We start from the raw sequence: 14,769 nt of genomic DNA, 5'->3' as shown, positions 1-14,769 counted from the left end.
CCGCATTTAGGGCAATTTTGGAATTCCTGGGGCTGGGCACTGTGATTACAGCCTGGGAGATTCTTTCATCTTGAGACTTTCCAGGACAAAAGGATTTCTGGGAAAGCACCCCAAGGACAGCTGGGAATGGGACTGGAGGCTACACAGAACAGCTCCGGCCACAATTCCTGGTGAGCTGGGAGTCCATGGATTGGTTCTTTACCTTGTGGGCCCACAAGGGAGGTGGACACTGCACATTTTGGGGTGACGTAAAACACCGGTGGAGCGGAAGAGAATTGCCCCGAGTGCTCCAGGATTTCCGTCACAATTAATGACAGGCGTTCCATTGATTCTTTTAGGTTCTTCTCCTGCCTATAATTTGTCCTCGGAGAGGTGCAGGCCAAGGCATGGGATCAATTAAAGCAGCATCTAAGAAATGTGGTTAATTTTTATGGTGTGGTTTATTTTTTTTTCTTTTTTTTTTTTTTTCCAGAGGAAATTATTGGAAAAACTCGTTTGCGTCAGTGTCCTGTGATAGCATCCACGTGTCCGATATTTATAGGATTTATATATGGGATACCTGGGCATGAGCTGGAGGTGTGAGCTCAGCCCAGAATCCATCCCTGTGCTGGGCTGCATCCAAAGGAACGTGGGCAGGAGGGTGAGGAAGGGGATTCTCCCCCTCTGCTCTCTCTGGTGAGATCCCACAGGGAATCTTGGGTCCAGTTCCAGTGTCCCCAGTGTTAAAGGGACGTGGAATTGTTGGAGCAAGTCCAGAGGAGCCACGAGGTGGATAAAGGGACTGGAGCCCCTTCCCTGTGGATCCAGGCTGGGAGAGCTGGGCATGTTCAGCCTGTGAAGACCTCAGAGCCTCTCCCAGGATCTGCAGGGGTTCCAGGGAAGCTGGAGAGGGACTTTTCCTCAGGAACTGCAGACACAGGACACAGGGAATGGGGTCAGAGTGACAGAGGGGGAATTTCAGTTGGATATTGGGAAGGAATTGTTCCCTGTGAGGACGGGAAGGCCCTGGCCCAGGTAATTCCATGGATTCCCCATCCCTGGAAGCATCCAAGGCCAGGTTGGATCAGCCTGGGACAGTGGGAGGTGTCCCTGCCCATGGAATCAGGAGATCTTTAAGGTCCTTCCATGATTCCACATCTATAATAACGAGCCAAGGATTTTTTGTCTTAAAAAAACTTTCGGGGTCCTCCTCAGCTTTAGTGACGAAATCCAGGTCTCAGAATGGACAGGGGAATTCACAGGAGGTAAAATGCTAAAATGATTTTGCTGAGCAGCCTCTGCCTTTGACGGGCTGGAGAACACAAAGGGTTGGACATTCCCCCTTGGGAGGGATTTTCCTGAGGCAGGGAAGCAGGAATCACTCCCTGATCTGCTGTCGTGGCATTTTCCAGCGAGGTGCACCTGGATCTCCGTCACTCTGCTCCAGGGGATGTCAGGAATTAATTTAAATAAAGAAAAAACCTTCCTTAGCCCCGGGGCTCCCTTCGCCGTTCTGGTTGGGTTACACGAGGCACCTTTCAGCAACAAACCGGGAGGATTTAAATAACCCAGACGTTGCCAAAGGAGCTTTTAATGACTATTTGGGGAGGACATTGATACCATAAATTCTGTTGAGGCTCAGCACTTCCCCAATGTCTGTTATTATCCTCATTTAATATGCAAATGAGGCTTGGCTCACTGCAGGGAAGGTCATACAGGGAGGTATTTGCTGAATTTTAAAAAAGCCTCTTGATTTGTGCTGGGAAGCCATAGGTGAGGCTGAAAATCAGCATTAATGAGATTTGTTGTACAATCGTTTTATAATTTTAACTCCTATTAATTCCCTTCTCCATTCTGATCTCTGGATTCCATCACTAAAGCTGAGGAGGAGACAAAAAGTTTTTTAAGACAAAAAAAAAGGTGTTTTTTTTTTATATTGTTGGGTTGAGTTGAGAACAGATTAATGATCCCTGATGGAGAGGAAACCAATTATTTTAATTGAAGTTGTGACGTGGCCAAATAAATTTAATTTTGTTGCTGTTTACATTGGTCAGATCATTTCTGAGTGACCAAAGCACCTCCCAAAGAGCTGAGGGACACTGAAAGGCCAGGAATTGTCCTGGGAAGTTCAGGAAGTGCAGGACATTTTCCAAAGTTCCTTCCCTGCTCCAAATTAATGCAAAATTTGGATGCCCCAAATCCTGAAAATCCAAAATGGAGTTGGAGAAATGGGAACTCACTTCTGTGCCTACAAACACAGGGAAGAACTCAAGACAGGGTTCAGTCATTAGGTGGAAATCTATTTTATAGAACCTCTTATTAATTAGAGAAACACGGAGTCAAATTCCCAGGTAATAATAAATTGAGGCATTTAATGAAGTGCTCTGATTTATGGGAACAGGTTAAAACCTGTTCATCACCAGGAAACTTCCGTGCTTTTCACCATCTTCATTTGCTAAAGAATTTTTTTCTGTTTTATTCCTCCATTTAATGCATTTTTCCAGCTGTTCTGGGCTGGCATTTAGGCCAGAGCAAACACAAATGTTTCAAAATTTTGTGTTAAAAAGTACTTCTAAAAAATTTAACAAAATGTGGTTTTTCTCTCCAGATTTTGTCTTTAACTATTTTGTCTTTAACTTTCTTGCCCTTAACTTTAACTCTATTTTGTCTTTAACTTTTTTTGTCCTTAACTTTAACCCTATTTTGTCTTTAACTTTTCTTTTATCAGTGCAGAGGCATTTCATCTTCTATCCTGTCAGTAATAAGATTATGCAGAAATCAAACAAATAATTCTAACTGCTCACAAATAGGGAATATTTGTGTTTGTGTGTGCAAACCACAAAAACCACTTAATTACTAAATTTCTTGAGCTATGATCCACTTCTCCCTATTTTTTTCTGAAACCCTGCTGTGACTGAAATCAGCGCCTCTTTTAAACAGTTTTTCCTATGTGTCGAGTAAATAGCGAAGCCCAACAGAATATTAAAAAGAACATTAAAATATAACCAAAGGCAGCAGCGTGATGCAAGAGATCTTTTAATGAGAGTAAGAAGAAGTTACAGCTTGGAGTAGCACAAGAGTAGCCAAATCACACAATCATACACCGAGGAGTTGCTGCACCTCACAGCGGAGGTCTGGCGAGTAAAGCCGGTGTTGGAGGCTCCCGCGCCTCCTGCTGTGAAGTTACACCTCAGAACACACAATTTCATCCCCAAAGACTGAGAAGGAACAGCGAGAAAAGTGAATTATTCAGAATAACTCAGCAGGCGTTGAGGAGATCCCAAATCCTCAGGACCCGTCCGCAGCCGCCGTCAGCGGAGCTGAGCGAGAGCGAAATTCATCGCGGGGCCTCGTACGCGGATTTTGGGGGTTTTTCCTGCCTGGGGCCGGGTTTAGCACTGGTAGCAGGGGTAGCAGCTGCCGTAGGAGTATCTCTGGAAGTAGCGGTTGGAGTAGGGGGAGCAGTAGCGCGGGCTGTAGGAGGGGCAGTAGTCGCGGTAGCCACAGAACCGCCCGTAGTAGCCCTGGTAGCCACAGGGGCTGCCGCAGTCATAGCTGCGGGAGTTGAACACGGGCCCGTAGCTGCAGGGGAGGTAGCAGGGATCCTCACACTGCCTCTGGTAGCAGAAAGTCATCTTGGAGCTGGAGGGAGGCGAGTCTGGAAGGTGGCAGAAAAGAGGAATCAGAGAATCGCGGAACGGTTTGGGTTGGAAGGGAATTAAAGCTCGTCCTCTGTTCCAGCCCTGCCATGGGCAGGGACTGCTCCCACTACCACAGGTTGTTCCAGCCTGGCTTGGACACTTCCAGGGATGGGGAATCCATGGAATATCCTGTTCCAGGGCCTCCCCAGTCTCCCGGGGAATGATTCCTTCTGTAACTCTAACCTGGACCTGCCCTCTGTCAGTTTGAAAGATAAGATCAGGTTTGTCCCAGAAATCCAGCAGGAAATTGCTGCTTCTAGGAAACCCTGTGCGAGCATGGAAAACAGGGAGAGGAGAGAAGGGCCAACGCAGGAACCAGCTGAACCTCTCCATTCAAGGCCACCCTCTGTGGGAAGAACCTTTCCCTGCTATCCAACCTAAACCTCCCTGACACAGCTAATTAATAGTAAATCCTGAAATAATTCATCATATTGTCAAATGAAGCACTTCTCACAATGCATGTCTAAAGAAGCCGAATTTCGACACCTACACGGCACCTGAACACCCCATTTTTACCAAAAGCCCTGAACTGCATGGCCATGAAATCACTTCTAAAATACAATTTTAAAGTTTAACTTCCACCCCTACCCCTCTACAGCAAAACCCAGCAGCAACCCAGCAGCAAAGTCCCTTAAGCCTGACTTACCACGCTGAGCGAGAGCTGAGGCTGAAGGTGTGAATGGAGAGCCTTGGATTTCTCTCCCTTTTATACATTTATCTGCCCCAGCCTCTGGTGCTTTAAACTCCTTTTCATCACATCCCAAACTCATCCTGTGCACGTCATTCCTGCAGCTGATGGAATTGTTTTCCTGGCTTTGGGATCGTTACTCAGTTCTTGGCTGCCAAAAGGATGACTTCGCGTTGCTCTTTTCTTTCATGTTCAGACTTCCTGGGTCAATTACATTTGTGGAATTAGGGTGGCGAAATCCTGAGTTATAGCTGGAAAAGGAAGGAAGGATATTGAGAGCAGAATTAATGGATGCTCACAATCCCAATTTGGGATGAATGGACAAAGGTCAATATATGAAACCTGTAATGACTCTGGGTTCATCTAAAGAAGAAAAAATTTAAATTATTTTTCAAAATGAAAATCCCTAGAAATAATTGATGGTTTGGGTTTATTTCAAAATCGCATTTTTAGGCCAGAATATTCATATTATTTTTATTTATATATTTTTTAAAATTATTCTTAATTAATTCGACCAAACTTCAACAAACTCCTAAGTCATAGAAAGAAGTGGGGATCCTTTTCCAAGACTGGAAATACATTTGAATAAAACCAGACATCAACGACTTTATGAGAACCTTAAAGCAGCTGGAAATCCCCAACAAGTCTAAATTATTTCAAGCAGAAATAATGATATTTGAAATCTCCAGGTTCATTTTATGATATTTGAAATCTCCAGGCTTGTTTTATGAAATCCACTCACAATTTTCTGCAGAGCCAGCCCAAGCAAAGCAAATCTTGCTGGGTCCAGAAAGATCTGCTCAGTGTTTGTTTTTACTTAGATCAGAAAACGATTCACTCAGGGGTTCCTGACAAGGACAAAGCTAAAAACCCCAAGGATTTATCTCTGTAATAACTGCAGTTTTCCCAAGAAACCCTCCAAATTCTAAAAATGACTTAATGTAACTTCTTCTCAATATTGTTGAGGTGTTTAATTCACCCTAATGAAGAGGAATAATGCGGAGCCCTGTGGAGGTGCAGCCCCAGCCTGGGGTTCCCTGGTGACCTTCACCTCCAAAAACCCTGTTTTGCTGTTTACTCCCATCCCAAGGGAGGATAATGACAGGCAGCACATCATGAGTTCTGGGCCTTTCTCTGAATCTCGAATATCAAAGCCTTCATTAAGACTTATTAAATATTTTCAGGCACAAAGAGATTTATTATTTCAATATTAACACCACGTTGTTACGCCCGGCTGTTATGTAACACTCACTCTAAAAACGTGGATTGGGATGTCCTGTTCCCTGCCTTTATTGAAGCTGTAATTTATAGCTTCGGAATTGGGTCTCTGGGAGCTTTTCCCCCTCTAAAAATACATCCCGGGCATACCATTTCAATGCTTACAGGCCAATTTTCTGGCTGAATCAATATCCCCTTGCACGGTGGCTCCAAATCAAAGAGCTGCTCGTTCCCCCTTTGGAAGTCACCGGAAATGTTGGGAGGGATCGGCAGGAACGTGCTGATGCTCCGCGTGTTAGTAAGAGTTATGAAATCCATGAAAAGCGGGGGTTGTGCTTCCCTTCCGTGAGTGTTCCAGAGGTGGCAGGGGGGGAAAAAAGCACAACAAAGCACAATCGCAGCGAGGCTGCTCTTCCAAACCTGCCACGTTCGGAATTCCGCAGGTCTTTGCTGATTCCGAGGAGTCGTCGCTGTCCCAAAGAGCAAATTCAGCACGATGATACCAAGGCTTAATTACCCGGAGTGGTTTTGGGATGAAAGGGACCTGGCGGGCGGAGCTGCCCTGTCACGGTGCTGGACCCATAATCAGGAACCCCGGGGAACAGCGGGATATCAATGAGGGAAGGAAAATTCCCACCTCATAGGGTGGAAATTGGAGCTGGCGCAGGGAGCAGACACGTGCTCCATGTGCGGGGCGGGGCTGGGAGCTCCATAAAAACCCCCGCATCCCTGAGGAGAAATCATTCCCTTCTCCTGCCTTCTCCTCCTTGTAGACAAGGGTAAGTCAGGAAAGATCTGGGAAATTCGAGTGGATGATGAAGGGATGAATTTGATGCTGCTCTCCCTCCTTTATTTCCCTGCTAATCTACAAGTGCTGCAGCTAAAGGGAATTAAGGTGGTGATTTAGGAGTTATTCCTAGGCAAAACAGTCTTTTCTCCATGGATTTTTAATATTTGAGTTTTTGAAAGAGTCTCAGTCCTGCACAGATGCCCTTTTCCCTTCAAGTCTTTGTCTCAGTGCAGCTCTGAAGGATTTTCCAGCCCGTTCCCTGCCAGCCCGGCTTTGACGCAGGGTCACGGTTCACAGTCCCGTTTTTCAGTGGGGCTGTGTGGGAAAGCTGCTCAGAGTGGAGGATTAGGGGGAAGAACTGGAACTAAATTTGGGATGGAACAAAGGATGAGGGCAGTGGTTTCCTGTCTCTCCCTTCCCTGCAGCGTTTACTCGGGATTTACTCGCTGTCGGGAACACACCTCACAGGCTTTTTCTTCCTTCCTGCCTTCCAGACTCGCCTCCCTCCAGCTCCAAGATGACTTTCTGCTACCAGAGGCAGTGTGAGGATCCCTGCTACCTCCCCTGCAGTTACGGGCCCGTGTTCAACTCCTGCAACTACGACTGCGGCAGCCCCTGTGGCTACCAGGGCTATTACGGACGGTTCTGTGGCTACCGCGACTACTGCCCCTCCTACAGCCCGCGCTACTGCTCCCCCTACTCCACCTGCTACACCCAGAGATACTCCTACGGCAGCTGCTACCCCTGCTAAATCCACGGGCGTTTCATAGGGAACCGGGACTGGGAATTAATGATGGAATTCACGGCTGCTGTTCCAGGGAGGCTTTGCCGGAGCTCCGAGTCCAGGACTGCGATGGGAAGATGCAGCACCTGGGAGAGCTCGGGATTCCTGTAAAGCTTCTTCAGTGTTCTTCCAAAATGTTTTGTTTTCCTTTTTCTCTGCTGTATTTCTTACCCCTCACTGGGTTTGGTGATGTAAAGGAAACAGGGTTTAGTATTTGTTAACAGGTAACTCATTTATAGATCTTTCCCAGCTAAATTTAATGAAACTTGGGTTGTGCCTGTGCTAGGGATGCATTTCTGACTTAAATGTCTTTGAAACTGTGTCAAAGAAACCCTAAATCATCTATTCGGCTTCGTTTCATTGGACTGGAAGCAAGTGGAAGTCTGGAAAATCGACAGCAAAATTGTTCCAATGAAACCGGGAGATTTTCTGCACATATAAATTAATGGGGTGCCCATTCTTTCTGCTCTCTGTGCTACTTTAGGTTGTGAATGTGAGCTTTACTCTTATTAAAAACGTTACAGCATCATAAAATGGCCCTGGTTTGCTTTTTCTGGCTTGCATGGACACAGATTTTTGTCCCCAGCTCGATGTTTTATGGAGCCACAGCACCCTGTGGCCTTTGTGAAACTCCTTGTCAGCTCAGCTGAACCCGAGCACACACTTTGCAAACCAATAATGGCTCAGCAGAATCTCAGAAAATGAATTCCAATTCCAGAATTTCCTAGGAAATACTTGGAAATACCCCTTTAAATTTGCTTTCACGCCCCAGCTCGAGTGCAGACATTGGACATGACACAATCTGTAAATCACTAAGGCACAGACTGGCTACACATTAATTAAATTTTGGGGGATGAGACAAGAAGCTGGGAGAAAACCCCTCTTTCTCCTGTGCTTTTGTGCTGGCAGTGTCTGGAATTTTTCCATCTTTCTGGATGGAGAGACCTGATCTATTCCAGAGCTGAAAATTTCACTTTACCTTCACTTCATGAAGCGCTGGTCAGGACAGGTGAGTGCAAGCGCTGCTCGAAGGCTCCATTGGAATGACAATGGAAGTGTGGAGTTCCCAGGCTGTTCCACCACGAGGAGGAGTCACTCAAATTATTCATGACCGAGGTACCTGAATGGCGGCAGAAACAACCTTGTAATAGCCCGGTGCTGGCCTCAGAGTCTGAGCTAAAACAAGCTCTGAAAGCTCAATTAAACCCTCGAACCCTCATTGTGAGCGTAATTGCTGCCCTTCGAACACACAGAGGCGATGCCAGCATCCCAGAATCCCAGAACTGTGGGTTGGAAAGGACCTCTGGAGATCTCCCAGGGCACAGTCCCGCCAAGGGAGCAGACCTGGCTTGGGCTCAGCATAAAATATGAACGTAAAATTCATCGAAAACCTTTCCCAGTAAAACTGGGGGTTGTATTTCCAGCAAATTTCAGGATGGAGCTTTCCCAAGGCTTTTGATGAATTTTGATTGATTTATCCATTCAGAAGCACAGCTCAAGTTGCTGTTCAAGCTGTATCCTGACATTAAGGCCTCTAAATTTAGCTGCAACTGGTCATAATCTCAATCTTTTCTCTAACTAAAGCTAATCAATAAAATCTGGGGAGTTACAGACAAATTCCTACGTAAAAACTGGAAAGTTTCATGTGTCTCAGGATGCACAAGTAAAACCACGTGAGACTAAAATAAATTCTACTGTCTCAGCTCTACAGACAGATTTAGCTACTTTTAACAGTTAAAGAAAGAGTTAAAATTAATGGAATTTTAACATATGTTTTGTTCACTCCAAGAAATCTAAAGGTAAGACTAGAAATAAATCCAAATTTGGAGGATGAGGAGACAAAGCAGTTCATTGTTGGTCTCCCATGGCTGTTTGTGCAGATCCACATTTGAATGAAAAGTTTGAAAGGTATAAAATAAATTCTGACGAAAGCAAACATCGAACTGCCTCAACTTGTACCTCTGAAGTGACTGGTTTTTAAATAATGGAGCATCTGAGAAGAGAATTAGGCTTTAAATAGACTAATAACAGCCTATAAATACATAAAATATTTACGGGCGTCTCAGAGGTGCTTTGAACTTCTGAAATTATCGACTGTGGAAAAAAGTGAAGACATTGTAATTTTTTGTTGCAGGACCACAAAGGAATAAATAAATTAATTGAAACTTTTCCATTTAAACCTGTCCCTTGGAACAGGGATCACGACTCACCTCCATCCTTTGTGTGCTACAAGACAAAGGAGTCTGAGCTGCTGAACCTCTCACAAGCCCTGGTCATTCATCTGCCTCCTGATGATAAATGTTGTGGCTTGAGCTTCATCTGGGGAAGAATTTCTTCCGGGAAAGGGTGGTCAGGACTGGAAGGGGCTGCCCAGGGAGGTTTGGAGTCGCCATCCCTGGAACTGTCCATGGAACAACTGGACATGGCACCCAGAGCTCTGGGCAGGGTGACAGACTGGGGACCAGTCAAAGATTGGATGATGGTCTTGGAGGTCTTCCCAACCTTAATGATCCTGGGGTTCTGTGAACATATCACAGCTCAACATGGAAAACCAGAGGACCAAACTCATAAAAATCAACCAGAAGCCAAATTGTTCATGCAATGCAGGTTCTTTATTGTGGATGAAGAAGGCCGTAGGCAGTGTCAGCAAGAGACAAACCAGCACAGCTACAGTGCACTGGAAACACAAAAATCCTAAGGCAGCAGCAAGGCACAACCCAGGGCTCCACCTCAGAGGTTCCCCCTTCCCAGGGCGGGTGGGGAGTCTCGGAGCTGGGCAGAGCAGGGCAGACCCTCACCCGAGGGTCAGCACAGCTGGGTGGGATGGCAGAGAGGGGGGAGCTGTTGGAGGCAGTGCTGGAAACCCCAAAGGCACCGGCTGAGGGGCTGCAGGGTCACCCTGGCAGGTGATGGGGACCCTGCAGCTCCCGGGGCTGCTGGGCCACCCCTCAGCAGGGGCTGCAGCTTCATCCTGGCTCGGGTGGCAGAAGACAGGAGGGGCTGGTGGTGGAGCCCGTGGGCAGAGGCAGCACTGAACTCCAGGGAGATTTGGGGTTTAGCAGGGCCCACAGCCGCCCCCGAGGGACCTGGAACCACGGCCCCAGCCCCCAAAACCCCCATAGCCGCCATAGCAGCCCCAGCCAGCAGAGCCCCCGTAGCCCCCACAGCCCCCATAGCCACCGAAGCCTCCATAGCCTCCATAGCCACCATAGCCCCCAGAGCCCCCATAGCCCCCACGGCCTCCAAAGGAGCCACCGGAGCCGCCTCCAACGTAGGGAGCTCCTGCCGAGCCCACGGAGCTCTGCTGCGGGAAGGAGCTGAGGATGGGCCCGGGGAAGGTGACCACTGCAGCCGGGGGCTGGATCACCACCGTGGAGTCGGGGCACTGCCGCACGCAGGGCTCGTTGCAGGTGTCAGCCAGAGGGGCCGGGGTGGCCACCCCGCAGGAAGGGACACACAGGCTGGAGCAGGACATCCTTTGGTTCAGCAGGGAAAGCTGCAAGACAAGGCAGAGCCACGGCTCACACCAAGGACTCATCCCAAATCCCTGCTGGCTCTCTCCCGCCTGGAGACTGTGTCCCAGGACACGCTCTGGATCATCTCCGGCATTCCGAGCAGAACCCCTTCCACAGCTGAAATGGCTGCTGAAATCTCTTGCTCCCTCACCATCCCTGGGTCTTGCCTGCCCATGGGAATTAAGAAAAACTCCCACATCCAAATCCCCAGGCTCCCAAAGGACTTGAGCCCACTGGTAGAACCCCAACCATCCTCACTGTGCACTGCGAGAGCTGGTGGAGCACAGAGACAAAGATTCCCTGGGAAATCCACAGGCAAAGATTCCTTGAGAGAGGCACAGACGGTGAAGGAAGGATGGAGGGAAGGCTTGGACTTACCACAACGATCAATGAGCAGAGTCAAGTGGAGGAAGCTGGATGGAGACCTGTGGAGCCCTTGGATCTTTTATACACCCCAGAGTGCCTGGGGCATTGTCCAGGAGGTGGGAGGAAACCCCCCAATAATTAGGAATTCATGCTGACAAGCTAAATGACACAGATAATGATGGGGGACAATTCTTTGTCATTCCCTCACTGGAGAAGTTGCTGTGGAATATGCCCAGGAAGAGCAGGAGGCGATGGGAGGGACAGCCATGGCCCATCATTACATGACAGCCAAGGTGCTGCTGGAGCTGAACTCACAGCCCCAATAAACCCTGGTTTATCCCTAATCCCTCGCTTTGCTTACAAAGAATCCTGGGCAGCCTTTGGGATAAGGCTGTGCCCAGCCCCGCCACCCTGAGCCTCAGCCCGGCTGTTCCCGTGAGCCAGCAGTGCCCAGCTGGGCCTGTCCTGGGACCACAGGCAGGGTCAGCCTGGCTCTGGGGGGCTCGGCCAACACCCCCTGGCCCAGCCCTCGGGTCCAGCTGGGCAATGCAGGCCCTCCAGGAGGGCTCGGGCAGGACCCAGCTCACAGACATGGGGCTGGAGGAGCCACAGGGACCTGGCCCCGCTGCTGCCCTTCTGCTCCTCCCCTTGGGCCCCCTCTGTCTGAGCTGTCCCGGGCTCTGTCCTACTGCTCTCCCCATTCCCCAGGGGTTTGGGGTTTGCCATGAGTGAGATCTGCCCCCTCTGCTCTTTGTATGGCCATCAAGGGTAACTGGGACATGGAAATCCCAATGTCCTCCAGAACCTTGGATTTGGGGTAATTCACAGACATGTCAGGGGACCCCAAGGCCGTGGGATGAGCATCTTTGGCTGGCACTGGGAGCTGGTGGGATTTGGAGACACCCCAAGAGTGGCTTCTCCTTTTGCCCAAGCTGCCGCTGCCTCTGTTTACCAGCCCGTAAAAGGGACGTAATGACAGGGGTGATGGCATTTCAAAGAGCTTCTGCAAGATGCCGGGAATTGTTCTCTGTAAGCAAAGTGAGGGATTAGGGACAAACCATGGTTTATTGGGGCTGTGAGTTCAGCTCCAGCAGAACCGTGCCTGTCATGTAATGATGGGCCATGGCAGTTGCTCCCATTGCCCCTCTCTTGTCCATTTGTTTCCTCACCAATGTCCACAATGAGTGGATGACAGAATTGTGCCGCGTCCCTTCACTTTATGAAGCTGGTCAGCGTGAATTCTGAATTATTGGGGGGTTTACCCCCACTCCCTGGACAATGCCCCAGGCTCTCTGGGGTGTATAAAAGAGCTGAGCTCCTTGCAGAGTCCATCCAGCTTCCTCCACTTGACTCTCCTCTTCAACCGGGTAAGCCCAGCTCTCCAAAGCCTCTTGGGGATCCCTCTCTGCCTCTCTCAACACAACTCCTTCCTCACACCTTTGCCTCTTCCTGGGGGTGTTTTCCAGAAGTCTTTGCCTGTCTGAAGGATGTCCTGCTGTGTCCCTACCTGCGGAGTGGCCACCCCGGCCCCTCTGGCTGACACCTGCAACGAGCCCTGCGTGCGGCAGTGCCCCGACTCCGTGGTGGTGATCCAGCCCCCGGCCTCGGTGGTCACCTTCCCCGGGCCCATCCTCAGCTCCTTCCCGCAGCACAGCTCCGTGGGCTCGGCAGGAGCTCCCTATGTTGGAGGCGGCTCCGGTGGCTCCTTTGGACGCCGTGGAGGCTACGGGGGCTCTGGGGGCTACGGGGGCTTTGGAGGCTATGGGGGTGGTTGGGGTTCTGGAGGTTATGGTGGCTGGGGCAGCTGTGGGGGCTCCAGAGGCTATGGTGGCTGTGGGCCCTGCTAAGCCCCAGCCCAAGTGCGACCTCAGACCCAGGAGAGCTCCAGGAACACCCCCAGCACATCCCGACACGCCAGCACCTGAAGGAAGGACATCCCATGGGCCCTGCCGGCTGCCAGAGCTGCGACGCCTCGTGCCCGCTCAGGGCCCCGCTCTGCCGCCTTCCTGCCGCGCTTGAATCCCTGCAGCAATTGCTGCCTGCTCCCAGCACGGCCCCAGCTGGGCTCTGCCGATGCTCTGCTGGGCTCTGCCCACGGCCAGGAGACACGGGGAGCCCTTGGGCAGGGCCCCGCTCTTCTGCCAACTCCCTCCTGCCCTCCCACGGCAATAAAAGCTGCCTTGCATTGCAATGTTCACCCTGCTCTCGTTTGGTCTTTGCTCCACACCCAACACCCCGAGTCCAGGGGGGTTTCCAGGACGGTCCAGCCCCACTCACACAAGGAACAGGAGAACACTGGGGGGCTGCCAGGACTCCTCCTGCCTGTCCTTGGCCACCCCGCCCTGGGCAGCAGAGCTCCCCCAAGCCAGGCCCTGCTCAGCTCCCTGGACAAGGCCTCTCCTCCTCTCCCTGCCCGGCTCCTCCCCACTTTGGGCTCCTGCTCTGACACCCCACAAGAGCCCCAGGCCACACCGCCAGGTCCCTTCCCACTCTGGACACTCCCAAAGGGCTGCCTGGAGCCCCATGGCCGTGAGCATTGGGGTGCAAATGGAGGCCCCCCAAGGGACACGGCCCAGCTCCGGGGCTCCTGGGAGGCCCTGGCTCCAGAGGGGAGAGGGAGAACAACCCCCAGCACTGCTCCAACTCCTTTGCCTCCATCCCCTCAAGCATTCCTGCAGCCTGGCACCACCTCCTGCTCCCACTTCTCCTCTGGATCCCACTGCTCCTTGGAGCACTTCTGGCCCTGCCTTGTCCCCACTGCTGGTGCAGAAGCCCTTCCCGGGATCCCCAGTGTCACCCACCCCTTGCCTGGGACACGGCTCTGCCCAGGAACAGCAGAACTTCCCACAGCCCTGTGCTCTGGGCCACACCGTGGTGGCCCTTTGTTGCCCTTCCTCACACTGGATTGCATCTCTGATATTAAACTATTATTTAGCATATTGTTAATATTGGATATATTGGAACTATTGAGAAAAATGAATAGAGTATGAAAGAATATTGCCTGAAATGGATCTATATGAACTTACAAACGAATTTTACTTTCCCACAGCCCCGTGCTCTGGGCCAGACCATGGTGGCCGTTTGTCGCCTTTCCTCACACTGAATTACATTGCTAATATTAAAATGTTATTTTATATATTCTGAATATTGGATATACTGGAATGCTTGGGATAAGATGAATAGAGTATGACACAATATCAGCTAAGTCTGGCCTGTATTAACTTTCAAATAAATATAAATCCAAACCCAGGGAATTGCTGGTGTTAATTTGATATCCAGATTCAATTTTCAGACATATCAATAGACAAGAATAAATGATATTTTTTGCAATCATCCCATTGCTCCTCATGTTGAAAATCACTCTTGGAAATGCTCCACCACTCCTTTGGTGGATCCAGAAATGTTCCCAAACCAGGCCACAAATGACCCCACACTCTGCACCCCACCCAAGCTGCTGGCCACAGCCACCAGGCCAGGGTCACCAAACCCCTGTCACCTCTGTGCCCTCAGTGGGGGCACAGGCACAGCCCAGGAGGACACAGCAGTGGCCAAGTGTCACCACAGGGGATCTGGGCAGGAGTTTGGAAGGGTCGGAAGCACCGGGAAGAGTTTTTGTGAGAAACTTGCAGCACATTCCCACCATCACTGTGGGCTTGGGGAATGTCCTGCACGTCCTGCTGGTGGAAGAACACGGGAAGCTGGGAGGGATGGGTTCCCCACACCCAGTG

At 50.1% G+C, this 14,769-nt stretch overlaps 3 protein-coding genes across 3 annotated transcripts; 2 read left to right on the top strand and 1 right to left on the bottom strand.

Annotated features, from left to right (window-relative positions):
- The first annotated feature begins 6,893 nt into the window (after window positions 1-6,893).
- On the top strand, window positions 6,894-7,127 carry LOC138098616 (scale keratin-like). The gene has a single exon (XM_068995273.1). It carries the CDS (start codon window positions 6,894-6,896, stop codon window positions 7,125-7,127), a length of 234 nt encoding a protein of 77 aa, XP_068851374.1.
- Window positions 7,128-10,215: 3,088 nt separating this feature from the next.
- On the bottom strand, window positions 10,216-10,635 carry LOC138098615 (claw keratin-like). Its single transcript, XM_068995272.1, has one exon. The coding sequence runs from the start codon at window positions 10,633-10,635 to the stop codon at window positions 10,216-10,218; it is 420 nt and encodes a 139-aa protein (XP_068851373.1).
- Window positions 10,636-12,528: 1,893 nt separating this feature from the next.
- On the top strand, window positions 12,529-12,888 carry LOC138098637 (claw keratin-like). Its single transcript, XM_068995307.1, has one exon. It carries the CDS (start codon window positions 12,529-12,531, stop codon window positions 12,886-12,888), a length of 360 nt encoding a protein of 119 aa, XP_068851408.1.
- The last annotated feature ends 1,881 nt before the right edge of the window (window positions 12,889-14,769 follow it).

The sequence above is a fragment of the Aphelocoma coerulescens genome, chromosome 25 (assembly GCF_041296385.1).
Source record: "Aphelocoma coerulescens isolate FSJ_1873_10779 chromosome 25, UR_Acoe_1.0, whole genome shotgun sequence".
NCBI lineage: Eukaryota > Metazoa > Chordata > Aves > Passeriformes > Corvidae > Aphelocoma > Aphelocoma coerulescens.
This window is presented reverse-complemented; position numbering and strand designations above follow the sequence as displayed.